The sequence below is a fragment of the Colius striatus genome, chromosome 8, assembly GCF_028858725.1.
Source record: "Colius striatus isolate bColStr4 chromosome 8, bColStr4.1.hap1, whole genome shotgun sequence".
Lineage (NCBI taxonomy): Eukaryota > Metazoa > Chordata > Aves > Coliiformes > Coliidae > Colius > Colius striatus.
This window is the reverse complement of record NC_084766.1, coordinates 34,486,874-34,503,969: the sequence shown is the minus strand read 5'-3', so window position 1 is coordinate 34,503,969 and position 17,096 is coordinate 34,486,874. Positions and strand designations below refer to the sequence as shown.

Genomic DNA, 17,096 nt, shown 5'->3' with positions numbered 1-17,096 from the left:
TCAATGGCATCATTAATACAGATTACAGTGAGCTGCTTCTTGTTTTGACACTGTCACACAGCTGAGCATGGCTACTGTCACAGACATTTGTGAAACAAGTTTGCCTGGAAAAGTGGAGGCCCTAAGGGAACCTTCATGTTATACTATGGTAAGAATCCAGGAAGCTCTTTTGAATTCCATCAGTTTGATCAATCTGTCTTCCTCATTTGGGTCCTACAACATACTGCTACCAAGATCGTTAAGTATTAAGTTGAGTTTCACTCTACTTTTGAGATCCACCTTTGCTACCTTTTACAGGGCATGAGAAATTTCTGGGGGAAAATGATTCCCAAACTCTTCTCATAAATTACTTACTATTTCAATAGCCTCTGGAGTTGTTCCTAGGGTCATGGGCTCTAAGTCTTTCTGCTTTGACTTGTCAGGTGACTGTAAGTGTGTCTCTTGGCTGGAAGCCAGAACTCGGGAAGCTGGATGCTGTATTTTCATTCCAGAGGATTGCTGGGCTTCAGGGTCTTCAAAACTTGACCTAGAAAAAGATTGGGTACGTGCTTTCAGGGTGGAGCACAAGGCCCTTACAATTCTGTTTCTGTAACGACTGAGTCCTCTTCATTACTTTCATGTGCACACACACACATATACACTGTGTCAATGGTATATGATTATATCTCATTACCATCCTTTCACAGGAAAGCACCAGAGCCATCTGAAATACTGTGCACATTTCTTAAATGTTTCTCACTTGCCTTTTTACCCCTTTCTCATTGTGACCTACATCTCTCCCAACAAAAAACTTTCACTAACAAGAACAGCTATCCCTAACAAGCCCAACTTTTGGAAGTAAATACAACCCCCACATCCTGTTCTTATGAACTAGACTCTTTGTTCAGAAAACATATCTATGAAAGGCCAAGGGAAAAGCTGCACTTCAGTACCTTTCTAGATTGACATGAAAATGATCTTGCTATCTGAGACCAGAGCTGTAAGTAGGAAGCCATTGTCCAGTGAAACAGTTGCCACTGTGACTGTTCAGTAAGAATATGAAGGGGAAATATATTGTCCTTATTCCTTTCCATTAGAAACTTCTGTATCTTTGCCTTCTGTTCTCTATCATATGTGTTCACAGATGGAAATCTATTTTTAAACAAACAACTCAGCAACACAGAGGCAGGGAAAGGAAGAACTGCCTGTGTACATGCAGTGATGGTAACCTATTTCCCTGACATGCTTTTCCAGTGCTGAATTTGCCGGCAGTGACATACCCTGAGCACGGTGTTGTGGAATCAGACAGCCTGATGGGAGGTGATTTGACTGGGCTCTCCTGCTGTGCATCAAACATTAGGTATAAAGATTGTTTCTTCGGGGTGCTATCATCCTGTTGGCAACAGGAAAAAAATAGACTCATTAAGCAACTCAACCGTTCTCCATTAAAGTTAATTCAGGTCACTGAAGCCTTAAGTGACCAGATGACTTGATAGACAGCTAATAATATAGGACTCTGATATAGTCTATGCTAATTGATACTGAGATAATCCCTTTAAGGAAAAAACCCCTAACATTAAAGAACAAAACCTAAACAGTTCACTCTTTATAATGGCTCTTCTACTCCCACTTCGAGGTTGATCAGATTTCTGGTCCTGTCAGGCAGGAGGCACCTCTTGACTGAAAATGTTACTAAAATATTCATTGAACCTTCTCATCAGTTTAAGCACCTGACATACATGCATGATCTTTCTAACTTCCCCTGTGGATATAACCCCACTGGATCTAGTCAAGCTATCAAATCTCCAGATTTAACAGAAGTAAGGCAAAGCAACCGATAGTATATAGTTCTGTGCTCCATATTTCACATTCTCTCTGTATTCTCTCCTGATTCCCTCTACCTTCTTCAAAGTTTCACTCTCAGTTTCTTAAAATAGTTCAATAGCTGGTGTGGGCAGCTCTGCACTGCTGGAAACACTGATTTGCTTTCATTCTGTAGAAAGAACTATTATGCTCCTGGCTTAAAAAATGAAATGGCACAGGCTCTATATGGGACAGAGCAGCACATGCAATTTACCCCAGTTATGCCAATTGAAAAGAACTGGTTTTGCAAATCTGCTGCAGGCACATTGTAACTAATTGAAGGGGTAGCGAGCCTGATGGCACGATCAGGATAGTACATTATGACAAGAGGATGCAAATGAATGGAAATGGAAGCGAGAACTTACAGGCACAGAGGAGCCTATTTTCTCCATATATTCTATTTCATATGAGTTGCCATATTCCAATTCTGCAACAGAAACAGAACAGAGCCGTTAAATACACAGCGTGAAATGGGTTTTGCAGAAGGAAATGAGATCTTTTCTCATTTACAAGGGCCACTCCCATTCTGCTTAATATGAAGTATTAAAATAGAATATACAGAAAGAAAGCAGAAGGTGCACGGATGGTCACTGATTTTCAGACAGGAACCTGTGATACATTTCAGGCAAATTCACTTGCCTGAAAAAATTCAGCTTTATCAGTTTGCTGAAGATTCTGCCCCAGGGGCCAGAATATTAAGAAAGTTTGAGTTCTTTCAGAGCACAGGCAACTTTCCCCTATCAGGTTATCTTATTGTAGAAAAGACCTTTTTCCTAATTGGTAATGCTGATGCCAGTTTCCTTTAATGTACACAAAGACTTCAAAAGCTGTTGAGAAATGAAGTCATTCCTATTTGTTCATGTTTATCATATAAAAAGGAAGGACTACTGTGGCATCACTTCAGAGAAAAAGACACATAAAATACCTGAATGCTCACTGAACAAGGGGTGAGACAAGAGCCCAGCTTACTGGGCTGTTTTCACATTTTAGTTTCAGAGGAAAAGCCTAAGGCAGGAAGATTTACAAAGAACCCTAAATCTTAATCCTAATAAAAATGTAAATCTTTACTGCTTCTCTATTTCTAATCTCCTAATTACACTGGAGGGAATAACCAGCATTTCTTTCCAAGCCATGGACACACAGTAGCTAATAGAGACAGACAGATAAAACACAGCAAAAGGGAAGAGAGAGTATATCTTCCTGCACCCAAATAAAAGCATTTTGTTTAATGACTCCTTAATTTCAGAATTAAAACCATAATTCATTTGTCCTAATGCTGTATTTTACTCCATTTCCATCAGTTAATTAAATAAACCTCTTGCATTGTTTTGCTTCCATTCTGGGTAAGTTCTCATGAGTGAGACACCAGCATTTACACTGCAATAAAAGCATGTGCTAAAATTCTTCCAGATTCTTCCAGGAAGACAGTAATCACCATTAAAACATTTAAAACCAAATCAACCCTAAAGATAATCTTAGTTGTTAAAAAAGAAAGTTTCAAAGGATGCCATGTGAGTTTATAATGCTCAGGGTATTTTTAATAGTAAAAAGCACCACAGAGGACAAGCAATTCCACACCTCTGTTATTTTGTCAGCCAGCCACTGAAGAGGAACAGCCACAAAGTCCCAGTACCTGACATGTGGGAGATAATAGCAAAACACCCAAATGAAGAGAGTGCTATATTAGCAGGCTCCTCATGTTTCGATTCCTAGCACCCAGTATGTTCTTAATGGTAACAGGGAGCCAGGCAAGATGGACAATCTCCTGTACCAGACACAAGCTTCTTCCCGGTGAAAGCAAACCCAAAACTGAAATGATGAGACTCAAACCACATACTAGATGCAAAACTGCCACACACAGCCGGAGGAGGTGCATCAGGAGTGTTTATGGGGCAGCTTTCTGACCCCAGAGAGCAATCCGGGCAGGAGATGTACCGGCACTGTCCTCTGCTGGCACACACAGCCAGCAGTGACCTCCCATCTGCATGCATGGCTAGTACCTGCTTTGCAACTGCAATCCAGACTGACTTTTGGGACAGCACACGTTTAACTTGACTGCTTTAAATAAAGGCAGGACCCAGAAGGAAACAGCTCAGCTAGAAATAAAAGGAATGACAAGGCTGGCTAAACACAGTTTGTTTCGTTTCATTGCTTTCCACTGTAATGAGACTCTTCTCTCCTCTCCTAGGTATCTCCTCTGAGACATCATCTCCCCTCCAAAATTTTACACTCTAGTTATCTCTATACATTCAAAATTGCAAATGCTCAGGATATCCCACAAAGTAAGATAATGATCTTTTAGAAACACATACAACAGACTTACTAAGTGATGTCCTTCAACTCCTCCCACAAAGAGCTGCGAGACTGCATCAGCATTTTCTGCTAATAATTACTGCTTATTTGTGGTCTGTGCAACAGGAAAATGGCAGCAGTTCTAAGCAGCCTGTGCAACAGATGAGAGCTGGATGTATTGGCTGACTCAGTAGCTGGGCTGTGTCTATACAAAAGCGGTGTTAGGTTACAGGATGACACTCATACAAGTATCTGGGAGGGGTAAAAATACTCATATTGAGGAACAGCCCTGGAAGGACTCAAAAATTTCTCAACAGCACAGGAGCAAGAGTGCCAAGGGTTAAAAAAAGAAATTATTTTCAAGAGATCTGAAGCAGAAGCGTTGTTGATTACAATTAGCATGTAATCTGAAGCTCTGACTACACCACGCAGCTCACATGAGACAAGACAATTAGCATTTAATTAGGAGCTTTGCTGACTTCCTTCTGCCCGCTTTGATAGCTAAACTGACTGCCTTAGAGTGTCTCTCACTATCCTTTTGTTTCATTTCCTTCCATATAATTTCCATTTTTGCAGATTTGGGGTGCTACAAAGCATTTCTGTTAACACAAAAGTAAAGCCCACGTCTAAAATGTATAACTTGACAATAAAGCCAACTGGATTTATCCAGACTGCAGTCTTTATCTGTAGAGAAGACTTGATAAGACTGCCAAAAACCCCAGGCCACACAAACATAAAAGCATGTGCATATGAACATGGGCAGTCCAACGGGATTAGTTGAGTCTTTTAATGCCGAACACATTTGACCTAAAAGCTTAACACTTCTTCATTAGGCAAAAACTCCTCAGAATCAGTCTCAAATGGCATAAAGTAGCTCTAATGGTAGATTGGGACTGGGGTTGAAAGGTTAGCCAAGTGAAACTCACCCATTCTTCCCACACACAACGCTGAAGATGTGCCCCTGGTGCAGATGTTGCAAAGCAGCATTCCCCCTGGTAACCCCAAGGAAGGCCACACACAAATTCTCTAAATTCTGTGCCTTCTACATCTCACAGACCTAGGATGGCAGTTCTCTTGACAGCAACTTCTAGCTTTAGCTCACAACTGCTTATAGGATGGTATGAGAGGAAAACTCTGAATAAGCTGATCTAGTAGGAAATTGTATGTGGCACGTGAATGATAACTAACTTACACAGAGGATATCCTGGACATTTTTGTGCATAAAGATACTGGGATCCTAGGAACCTGGAGGAGAGACAGCATGTTAAGGGCCTTAAAGCAATACACAAACTTTGAGCAGAGTTTTAACCTGAGATATTCGTCCGTTCAGGTTAGAGGAACAGGCTCGGGTAAAACCAGCAGGTCAGTGACTCTGGATCCAAAAGCACTAACCAAGAGCAGTATCAGGCACAGGGAGAACAGGTAACATGCACAGAAGAACAGAGCATGTCTACAATTAGCCACACAAAGGAAGCAAAAAGCCTTTTTCTGAAGGTCCCTTTCATTTTCCTTTAAGTTTCTTCCTTGCTCTGTCTTGAAAGCTTGAAAGTTGGACCCATGGGGGCTTACATTCAGCTTCCCATAACTGTCAGGTTCCTTAGAGCATCATCTTTTAGGGTTCCCAAATACCACAGTTTGCATTCAGTGAAGTACATGCCAACATCCTCAAACAAACCAATGCCCCTCTCTCAGTAAATACAACATCAGCTAGATGCAGAGAGTCCTTTCTCATGCATACCCTCTGTGGGAGAGTTGAACTTGGTCTCATTCACAAACGTGGACAGGTCAGATGGCTGTGGGTAATCCTGCTTATCCGTGTCCAGGTCCACAGTCATGCAGGTCCATTTCTGACTGGTCACTGAAGAGGCCAGTTTCTCCTCGTCTGTCGCATGAACCACCGTGGATATGACGGGAGGTGTTTCTGGAGTAGGCAGTGGAGTGGGATCCTGCAGAAAGAAAGTGTCTATTAGCTCTATTCTCTTTCACTAACATGTTGACTAGTTAACTAGTGTGACCAGAGTCATCTCTTTAATTCATCTTTGCTGCATCTCTGTATAAAATACAGAAGAGCACTGAAGTCCTTCATGCAGAACTCGACCTGCAGCAAGTTTTCCCAGTGTAACTGAACTCTTTGATGATAAAACACTCACATTGCAGAGCTGCCTTGATAACAAGGAAGAAAGAAAATCCAGAGCTGTTTAAATCTGTTAGGCACTTGAACTAAGTGGCACACATCACCCATGACTACCAAAATGGACTTTTTAGGCTTCCCTCATGGGAGCAAACCTTCGTAGGTCTGTGAGGTCATGAATCCTTTCTTCACTTCTGCACTGTTAAGTGGCACAAATAAAAGGGTAGGATGGATAACGGGAAGAGGAACAGCAGCATGGAAGGAGCTGTGCCTCATCAAAGCAGTTAGGCCTTTGGAGGCAGAATAGCTTTTTGTTAACTCCTCTTCCAAGAAAACCACCTGCTGGCAGTTTACAACACGGAATAAAGCCATCCAAGTACATGTTCCTGCTAGATCAGCCCACTTGCTTTATTTCTATTTCTCTTCCAGCCCACCGATTTGGTGCATTTAGTTTCTTACTTTCTAATCTAAGAATTCCAGGATGGATAGTTCCATCTAGTTTTTCAGACAACTGACTGAAGATACTTATTTGTGCCTTTGCTCCACTGTAACAGGGAACTTTCCCATGTAGATTTACTAATAGTTTAACTGGAATTCCCAGAGCAAATGCTAGATCAAATACACACTGTATGCATTTTTCTGGAGACCAAAAGGCTAATACCTTATGATTACAGGCTAGTGTGCTGTACTTGGACACCAATATGCTTGCATTCTTTATAAAAACCTCTTCTATTACGAAAAATACAGTTCTAGAATCACAGAAATAGAACTCCCCTTTTTGTGCCCCTACAAGAACACAAATCACATGCATTAAAATAAGACAGTAGTTTACCTGAGAAGGAGGATCAGACAGTGGGGATCTTTTTGGTGATTTTTTCACCCTAAATGTATCACTGAAAATAGAGTTAAAACAGTTAATATGGCACTACCAAATAATCAGGTCATTTCACACTCAGCAAGAGACAGCCAGAGACAATGCAACCTCTGTAAGCCCTCCTGCTTTAAAATCCCAGCCATTAGGCAGCAGCACCATAGAGAAACATGCCATAGGTACATATTCTTGTCATGCACTTGGAACAGGCCTTGATTCCCCAAAAGCTGAGAAAAGCAGGATTGCCACATTTTTTATGCTATTACAGAACAGAGCTGTTGCTTGACTGCAATTCAAATCCCTGTGCCACCACAGACATCTTCAGTGGCCTTAGGCAAATGATTTAGCTTGTCTGCTTCAGTTTCCCATCTAAAAATAAGGCTTAAAAGCACATCTTTATCTGAGGATTAAACATGTGAGAAACTTCGACAGTAAGCTCCAATGACCCCATAAATCAGAGAAGAAAATACTGGCGTGCTCTGGATGAACTACATAGGAGCAGCAGAGGCAGATGCTGTTCCCAAGATGCCAGAACAAAGCTCTATCCTTAGAAATGTGCCCAATGGACTATCTTTAAAACAAACACAACACCACATATGGCAATTCTGCTTCCAGTTCCCCTGACAGCTCACAGTGCAGCACCAACACTGTAACCCCTCCAAATCCCACAGGGTTCAGGCAAAAGGAATGAAGAACATAAACTAGGTGTTGGTGTGTAACTGTGAATGTTGCCTTTATGTTTACTCCCAACTGGTTAAAAATGTTTTCTGATGGAGAAAGAAACCAATTAACTATCTGTTCTCTTGCTGCATATTGACAGAATCATCTAAACATGTTTATGTTACCAACTAGAAGAGGGAGAAAAATACCACAGCAAACTTCCTGCTGAAGACTTAATGTTTGAGCTGAGACAAAGTGGCAAAAAATTACTGCCCACCAGCTCATCCCTGCTCGGTAATGGCGAGATCATCACTAGAAATTATAATGGTGGGTGTCAATCAGTAGAGGGTAAATCAATACCACACCTGGAGGGGGAAAGAAATTGGACAGCTGAATATTGCTGTGTTCAGTGCTACTCATTATCTAGTTACGATGCTAGAAGTAATCAGGGCAACTTATTTGAGGGGAAATACTTTAGGTAATATTATGATTAATATGATTGTGCAATACTGTTGTACAATGGTGGAAATTCGACTTTTAGAATTTAGCTCAAGGATGCAACATCTATATGATTTTTACAGGAGGATCTCATTTGATAGGTAAACAGATAATGAGGCAATAGATTCCTCAAACTCATTCACAGTCAGGCATCTTGCTTAAAGTAGCTTTGATATGTGCCAGAGAAGTGAAACAGTTAAAAGATTCATGCTGGACAATAACTGATCATGCTGCTAAATAAATAAAAAGAATTAAGAAGCACATAAATCAAAGAGGAAGCTTGAAATGTTAGCTTAGAATTACTTACAACAGAGAACATACAGACATCACATCTTCTACCATCCTAAGACAAATAAGACAAAGAAAAGAGAGACAGACAGGAGGAACTGACAAAAAAGATAAACCTACAAATACTTGTTAATGTTAATGTGTTAAGGCAATCTGATCATGCATATTTTCTACTTGTATAATCTTAACCTCTATTTTTTATTGTGAAATACATGGAGAGAAAAAAATATTCATCAAGTCCTTCAACGTTTTCAGATTTTACATCAGACTTTTGACACGCTTTCATCTTACACAGCACACCTCTTAAAGGTGATGCCTCTGAGTTAAGTTCCTTTCACCTTGCTAACTGCCCTTGCCTTCCCTAATGGTAGCCACTTGCTTTCTTTTCAGAACACAGCATTTGTTATCACACAGCATGTTAAACTGTTCTTGAATGGCAGCTTAAGCTTAAAGAGAGGGCAGCTATGCAAGATTTTTTTCATGTCTACTGACTTGTTACCACGGTATAGAAAAGGATGCTCGACCATTTCAAATCATTTCTCTAAGTCAAGAAAGAAAATGGCATTTCTTTCAATCTCATCTCTTTTGGCTTTCACTGAAATCCAACTTTGTGTTCTGACAGACGAATTTGCTCACCCACAAAACAGAAGCAAACTTGACCAAACAAGGCAAAGAAAACTTTCCATCTACCTACAAGTTTGGTAGCTTCTGCTCGGTTCTTGTCTCATGAAATCCTCTTGAAAGCTGGCACTTTGTGTTCCAAAACAACCAACAGCTTTGAGAGCAATGTCTATACAAGCCATCTATTTTTACTCATCACCATAAGCAGGCACCTGGGAGGCATCAGCTGGTCTTTGGTATCACCTGAACAGTATGATCTATCTCCAAACAGTTCAGCACTTAGGTATATAAACCAGAGAGTTATTTGTATCAAGCTGACATCTCTTCTAAAACCCTCATCTTTTCACATGGAGGTCAATGCTTAGACTGTTGCAGACTTCATTCAGGAATAAAACCTGATTATTTTTATTAACACTGGTAAGACCTAGCATATGGTACAGACTGAAAGTAGTACAAGTTTAGCAATGGCTTCAACTCATGCCTGATTTCTTCATCTCCCATAGGTCTAATCTGGAAATCACTGTCTTTCCACATGAGGAAGACATTTTTTAACTGATCCGTTGAGTTTTATTTCTGCACCCCCAATAGTGATAATAAAAACTCCTGGCTTTGCAAAATTGTCCAATAATTAGGCTTTAGAAGTCCTGGTATATTAGAGTATCATTTCCTAATTCAAACACCCTCCTTTCTGCCTCTTGGAGCTGAAGCATTTTGCACTGGCTTCTCCAAGGAGGGTCCTGTACCCCATCTCCCTGCCTGGCCAGGGGTTGTCCTGCACTAGACCCCTTGGAGAAGTCAGATCAAGGGCCTTTCTCATGGAGGGCAGAGATCAGAGGCAGAAACAAATAAAGCCACTGCTTCCCGTGGCATCCTCCCAACAAGTCTTAGGCTAATTTTCTTCTAGAAAGTATTCCAGCTCCAAGCTGCACTGTGCATTAATATACAGATTGTCTTGTTACAAACCACTTGCAAAAGTAGGTTACAGGGCTGCAGTACGCAGACAGGTAACACAACACAATGAAAGCAGTCCCAAGCAAGGGCTGGGAATTCCTGCAAATCTCCTGACCTGTAAGCCCTGCTCTAGGCTAGTTTCACTTCTTCCACCTTGATAAAGACCAGCAGTGAACTCTGTGACTGTATGACAGGGCCTTCCCATGACAGATTTTCCCAAGGACAAATGTTTAGCAAGCTCTTTGTAAACTCATGTTTCCTAAATGAACACCTTTAGAATGAATTCATTCTAATATCCACAGCAGATGGGTGGACCCAAGAGGTTTCTACTGGGGATCTGTCAACAAAACTATTATCACTACTGGAAGACACAAGGAAGCTCTGTCTGGCTGTAAATAACAGGCTTCAGGATCTAGTGATATTAAAATTCTCCTCTCTCCCTCTGCACTTTCCCTGTAAGATTCAAATTGTTTCTCTCTTGCAGTCAGACTTTTAAATCTTCTTGGTTTGGACCAAACTAAGTGGAAAATACGTCAGCTTAGCACACATCTTAATTTCTACCTTAATTCCTGCTAACTTTCAAGCTTACCTCGAAAAGAAGCAACTTCAGAAAAAGAAGCTGCTCCCTGAAAAAACAAAACTATAAAGAGGTCTGTACCTTCTATAAGTTAGAAATGTCCCATAAGAAAAAAATGGCACAAGCTGCATCAAATCTGGCAAGGGATGTGAATTAGAAACCTAGAGGGTAGCAGGCTGCTCAGAAAAAGCTGAATAACCCCCATATCACTCTGTAAGAGGGATCACCTTTTGTACTCCTTTACATTAACCACATTATCTTCAATTTGCCAGGCTTTTTTAATTTCTTAGACACATTTTTGTTAGCTAACTGAAACATTTAAACCATAAAGGGCCATGCACTGAGGTAACTCCTTGTAGATACACAGGCTATCCATTTCAGATAAATAAGATGTAAACTTACTGATGACCAAGTGAAAATAATCACATCTGAACAGGTGAGGTAACGTGCACACCAGCATGTTAACCAGGGAATCATTGCAACCAGGCATGGAGGTTTTAAACAACCCAAATACAACAAGCTAGAACATTTATCCTGCAATAGGTGGCTATTTCCCTGACATGTAGCAGTCTGGGGAACTTAAACCTTTCTGCAGGACCAGAAAGGAAATTTTGCACATCAGTCTTGTATTTTAAAATGTGTATTTCAACAGTGCATTCTTCTGTCTCAGGCTACTTTCTTTTAAATACCATAAGTGACTGGATAAAACCATCTTTCTGCTGTGTGCAATAGCAGACTTGTCATTGCCATTTCACATCCCACCCTCAAGAACTGTGACTCATAAAATAATCTTTCCCTGGTGTCAATACTTCAATCATCTTAAGTGGTATCAAATACCCAAGAGGAGGTTCACAGAAAGTTTGCCGCAAAATGGAGATGATTTGGGCTTAATCGTGATTCAAAGCTACACTGAGCCCCAGGACTTCAAAAATCCAGTTGCCAGACCAGTGGCCTAAACTGGCTTGACGTAGCCTTTGGTCTGGAAACATCAAGCTATTGAGGAAACATGTTGAGGGAGAGCATGTACGCTCAATGTCATCTTCCTTTATTCAAACATAAGCCAAGTGTAACTGTGCCAAGGGGTGGGTACGTGCTGCTTCTAATCTCGAACCCTCTGTGCCCTTGAACTTACGTTTTCAGCGGCGTTTTCTTCTTTTTTGCAGGTTTATTCAAGTTGTCTCCTTCAGTTCCATTTGTTTCGTTGGCACTGGCTGGTATCTCAAAGGAAGCTGGAGATTTAGAGGGTGAGCTGGCTATCTTAGAAGACGACTTGAAAGGGTCAATAGAATCCTCGCACGTGTCTGGCTCAAAACTATATGTCTGTTGGGGCAGTTTGGGTGAGTCTTGCATTTTTGTATTAGATGAGAAGGGGTTAAAATTGGGATCATCCCACTTGTCGATATCAAAAGTGTAAGAGCCTTTTGTGATAGGGATTTCATTTGGATCCGTGGGTGACTTGGTCGGTGTGGTTGGAGCGTTGTCAAGCTTTTCCACCGACTTTTTAGTCTTTGGCCTCCGGAGTGGCATTTTAGCACCAGGCTTTTTACCTGCTTTTTTAGGAGGAGGAGTGCTCTCCTGCTGGTCTTCACTCACTCCTTTTTCTTCAGAATAATCAAACTCCAGCCTCACGGCAGTGCCTTTGACTGGAGGATCTTCCTGTCCCCCAGTGTCAGGCGGAGTCACGTCCACAGCCTCGGGGGCCGGTGTAAGAGGCAGTGTTTTCTTATTGGCAGGGGGGGAGTTTTGAACTTTGCCACCTCCAGTGCTAAATGCACTAATTCCTTCAAAGCTGTCTGGATCCAAAGGGCAGGATCCTTCAGGCACAGGTGGGGCCTCCTGTTTCTCAGCAGAGACTGTAGAAGATTCAGTACATTCAGGCTTTACCGAGTCAGCCTTTGCTTCAGACACGGTTTTATCCTCACCTGGGGCACAAGCTGCTTGGCCAAGCTCAGGTGGTTCTTGTGGTGTCTCCTTCACTGGTGGAGGATCCAGAGACTTTTTTGCTGACTGCTTCTTTTTTAAAGAAGCTGGTCTGGATTTCTTTGTTCTCTTAAGTGTACTGGAAGCACTGCTTGAACCAGTAGCGTACACATCTGCTGCCGGTGCTAACGTCTCACTGTTGCCAAGGTAAGATGCTCCATCGAAATCACTGGCTTGCAAGCTGAGAGAGCGAGACAAAGTAGATTTGGAAACTGGCACTGAATCAGTGGATTTTCTTCGAACATTCACTTTGGGGTCACGATTCTTTGAATCTGGGGAGCTCGGTCCTAAGGCATGGAGAGAATCAACCAACTCAATGTTATCAAAGTCCAAGTTGTAAGTCCCACTGCTGGCTATTGGCTTGTCCTCATCGAAGACAGTGGAAAAAGAATGGGAAGGGGGACGGAAAGGGCTTTCTTCAGCTGATTCACCGTGGGACGCATCAGCTACGGGTACAGCTTCTGAACATAATCCTGGGGGAACAAACAGAAAACTCAGTCATACTTACACACATTCTTCAAACTGGATCTTAATTAATTTTACTGTAATTAATATTACTACAAGTGAAAAAGAAAGAGGGTTAAAATGCCACAAATGGCCTAAGCAATGATTAAAGGACAATCAAACCAGAGTGGCATTTCCAAGAGATGGACTAGATTAAGGCAAAAATCAGTTCTGTTCTACCCAGATAAGGATTCAAGGCAAGTCTCATGAAAATACAAAAAACATATTTGCAATAGCCTCTAGAACACCTCTTCTAAACCAATTATCACTCATTTAGAGACAGATGTTATATTAACATTCTAAATATGCCAAACACTATAAAAAATGAACATCAAGCTTCATTCTTGATTATTGACATTATTCTTCTCATTTTCTACTACACACAATTGTGTCAGAGCTCTTATGCAGCAGATTCCCTGTAAATCGACTGCTGCTTCAGCAGTTATGTGTTGCTCTTAAGTTTTGTTTATGATTCTATGATTCTATGTGCTATTTTTACCAATTTTCCCAGAGGAACATGGTTTCCTCTCCACAACCCATCAATGCTGCTCCTTTATCTGCCCCAAGCAATCAATACACTCTACTTTCACCTCAGAATTTCAAGTTTATAACGAGTCATGAATCATTGAAAATTGCCCAAGAAATAAAGTATGATAAAGGTAAAAAAATTACTCCATTAGAGAACAACAGAAATAATCTCAGTTTCAAATCTTCCTTAAAAATGACCACTTGAAGCTCCCTACTGGTTATTTGAAACAGATATTTTCCAAGTATAGTTCCACCTCATTGATGAAAGGAAATTTTTATAGAGAATGATAAGGTAAAACTGATCATCTGAGCAGCTTTTCATTGTAATTAAATATTTGCTTATGAATGGAATCCTAAAACTATTGATAGAAGTCTTTTGACTTGGCATATTAAGAACTCTGCTGGACAAAGTAAAACAAATACACTCTGCACATCAAAAAACTAGAACATATACAGGTAGGAAAGGATAAAGATGATGATACTTGCTGCCTTCCAGATTATTAAAGTTGATTAGTGAAATGTTTTATGAATCCTGAGTGTGGTTTGCTCCTGCTGTCATTGTACTGCTCCCTATCCAAATGTAAGAGAGTCACCTCTGCCCTTGTGTGTGTGTCCCAGCCAGGGCATCAGGGACCTGGGAAATCTCTCTGCAGCTCACAGTTCAAGCTGGAGTAAGCCAGCTGCTCTGAGCTCTCACTGATACCTACTAGAGCAAAATGCCCCTGTGCTTCCTCTCGAAGCAACGCAGCATTCTTCATGTTGGCCCTTCTTTAAATGACACCACTATAAAGAATGGTCAAACAAAAATGAATGCCCTGAGAAATGTCTCCCCATCTTTTTTATACCATCCCTGACATGTTTTGCAAAACAGTTCCCATTTTGCCCAGCTATGTTCATTAATGTTGTTCATAAAAGCAAGACAGGCAATCAATAATTACTTTTAGTCAGACGTTATGAATGGATTAAGAACAGAAAAAAACCAACATTTCTCCTTTATTTCATAAGGAAATTATATGTCTATATGGAGACTAAAAGAATTGTTATTCATGGATGTAGAGGACAGAAAGAATTTAAGAGACTTGGACATATTTCTCAAAGCAGTGCCTTAGACTGGCACCACATCCTTCCAGACACTGTCAAAGGAACGACAGCTATGCAGTTTCTCTTTCAAGACTGTGGAATTTTAGTGAGTAAAAATAAAACTTTCATGTGTTTTTCTTCTAAATGAATGCTAATAATGTGGCATCAGGACAGATTGTTTTTCTCTTAATTTCCAGTGGGCTGGGCTTGGTTTCAGCCTGGCTGAGAGATCATTAATTAGACTTGATTTGCCAGCTGAGTCGGTGCTCACTTCACACACACACACATATCACTTTCTGACACTGATGGGCTTCTATTAAGGGGATTCAAAGTGTGTCATAAAACTCCAACATTAGACTAATCTGTACATTTTACACTGAAATGGGAATGGAAGGTAATAATAAACACTGATGTAGCTCTGAGATGTCAGCAGAGCACAAATGTAGGTCAGCATGAAACAGAAGCAGGATCTGAACTCCTGAAGAAGTTATCTGCAGTGATGAATTGTTTTCATTCCAATGTGTGTCAAAGGCCTCATCAGGATTGAAGCCTCTTGTTCAAAGTCAGTACAAACAGGCAGTTAAAAATTAAAAATAAAGGCAACACGCCCTGCAGGGCTCAGACTGTAAATGGCAGGCGTGGTAGAGCTGGGGGTAGGTGTACATCACAGCAGCTAAGAGAGCCTACAAGGCTTTCCACCTACTCACAGCAAAACAGCATTCAAATTTGGTGTGTTGCACCTAGTGCTGAGCTTTCATCTTCTTTAGTTGCTTATTTCACGACCTCCTCCTAATCAAATCCTTTGCTTGCAGATTTCTGCAGTGCTGCTTGACTCGCTACTGTGATGTTTTCATTGTTTCTTCATGAAACAAAAAGTTCAATTGTCTCAGAAAAGGTGACTTTTGGTAGAAATGCAATGCTGCTGTTGGACTCCTCTGGCATTAAAAGAGAATTGGCTCAGTGCTAGTAACAGCAGAAACTCTGGAGAGGACGACAGGAGTGGTACCCACTGTTGCAAACCAGGTTTTATTACTACAGAGAGATAAGACTGTTCTTTCCTCACATTAACAGCCTGTTGAGAGAGCAGTGCCATTTGCCCTTTTATGTCACAGAATTAAACACATCAGTATTAGTAATTACAGCAGTTTATTAAAAGGTAATGTGATCACAAAGGAACATACTACAACAAAAGCAATGAAAATCGAGGCAGCACTTGCCTTAGAGAGAGGCCAGCAGAGTTTTAAATGAGGTTTACAGCTTTTACTGGCACTGACAGCTACTCACAATTTATACTGGTAAGAGCTGCCTACAGCTAAACACTAAGTTTTATAAAGCATTCCAAAACATGAGCTATAGCAGGGAAACTCACATTGCCATAAAAAGTAGGCAATCCCTGAAAACAACCTCCCATTTCTTTTATTAAAAGAGAAGGCCCAAGTTCTGCTCCTTCTGCAAGGAAATGTCTCTGATTTCAGAGAAGTTGTGCCTGGATCAAGTATGAAAACCAAACACAATCCCAAACCCAAAACTAACAACACACAAATCCCAGACTTCTTGTACCAAACTCTGCCTGTAAAAAGATGTAAATCCTAATAGCCATCCTGATCCAAGCCTACAAGTGCCTCCTGTCCTTTCATATTCAATACAAAGCAGTGGGAGCAATTTAATTGGATAGCCTCAAATCTTAGGAAAGAAATGCAGAAACTTAGTGACTTCTTGCACAAGAAGCTACAGCAGTAGCCAAGGCAAGAGTAGATTTGCTTCATTTTTATGTGATATCACTGATTTCTTCCTCACCTGCAGAGCTCTCTGTGCCTTTTCCCCTCTGAGTGCTGTGGTGCTGGGGGACAGGATGCAGCACCCGGGAGCATCCCTGACCACAGCTCAGGTAATGTGCTCTCCCAGTGCTCACAAAAAGACAGCTTTTAAAAAAGTTTGTAACCTCAGATTTGTTTTAAAGATATTTTAAACAAGAAAGGAAATATCTGCACCAGTTATGGGTTTATTGAATCTAGATCAGAACTATTCTGTTATGAATAATGAGAACACATTAAGGAGTCAGACTATGTAAAGCACTTCTAGGTATTCTTAAATATTTTTTCCTTTAAATTAAAACAAATTCTTCTAGATGTGGAGCTGCACTGTGCACTAGGACGGCTAAGCATTTTCTCTTTGTTGATGTAGCTCTAAAATAGAGGCCAAGAATAAAAGGCCCTTAATGCTGACGAGCTGCAAGCAAAATGAAACACTGTTTGGAAAAGTTTAGAAACAAA

The 17,096-nt window shown here is 40.8% G+C and overlaps 1 protein-coding gene across 1 annotated transcript in view; it reads right to left on the bottom strand.

The window, feature by feature from the left end:
* Window positions 1-17,096, bottom strand: part of TACC2 (transforming acidic coiled-coil containing protein 2) — a 148,818-nt gene that overhangs the window by 22,778 nt on the left and 108,944 nt on the right. The window contains exons 8-14 of the mRNA XM_062000731.1: window positions 11,864-13,184; window positions 8,602-8,637; window positions 7,098-7,158; window positions 5,873-6,080; window positions 2,208-2,269; window positions 1,260-1,372; window positions 355-526 (exon numbers count right to left, since the gene is read on the bottom strand). Coding sequence (XP_061856715.1) covers window positions 355-526; window positions 1,260-1,372; window positions 2,208-2,269; window positions 5,873-6,080; window positions 7,098-7,158; window positions 8,602-8,637; window positions 11,864-13,184 — 1,973 coding nt within the window. The remainder of the gene's footprint in view (window positions 1-354; window positions 527-1,259; window positions 1,373-2,207; window positions 2,270-5,872; window positions 6,081-7,097; window positions 7,159-8,601; window positions 8,638-11,863; window positions 13,185-17,096) is intronic.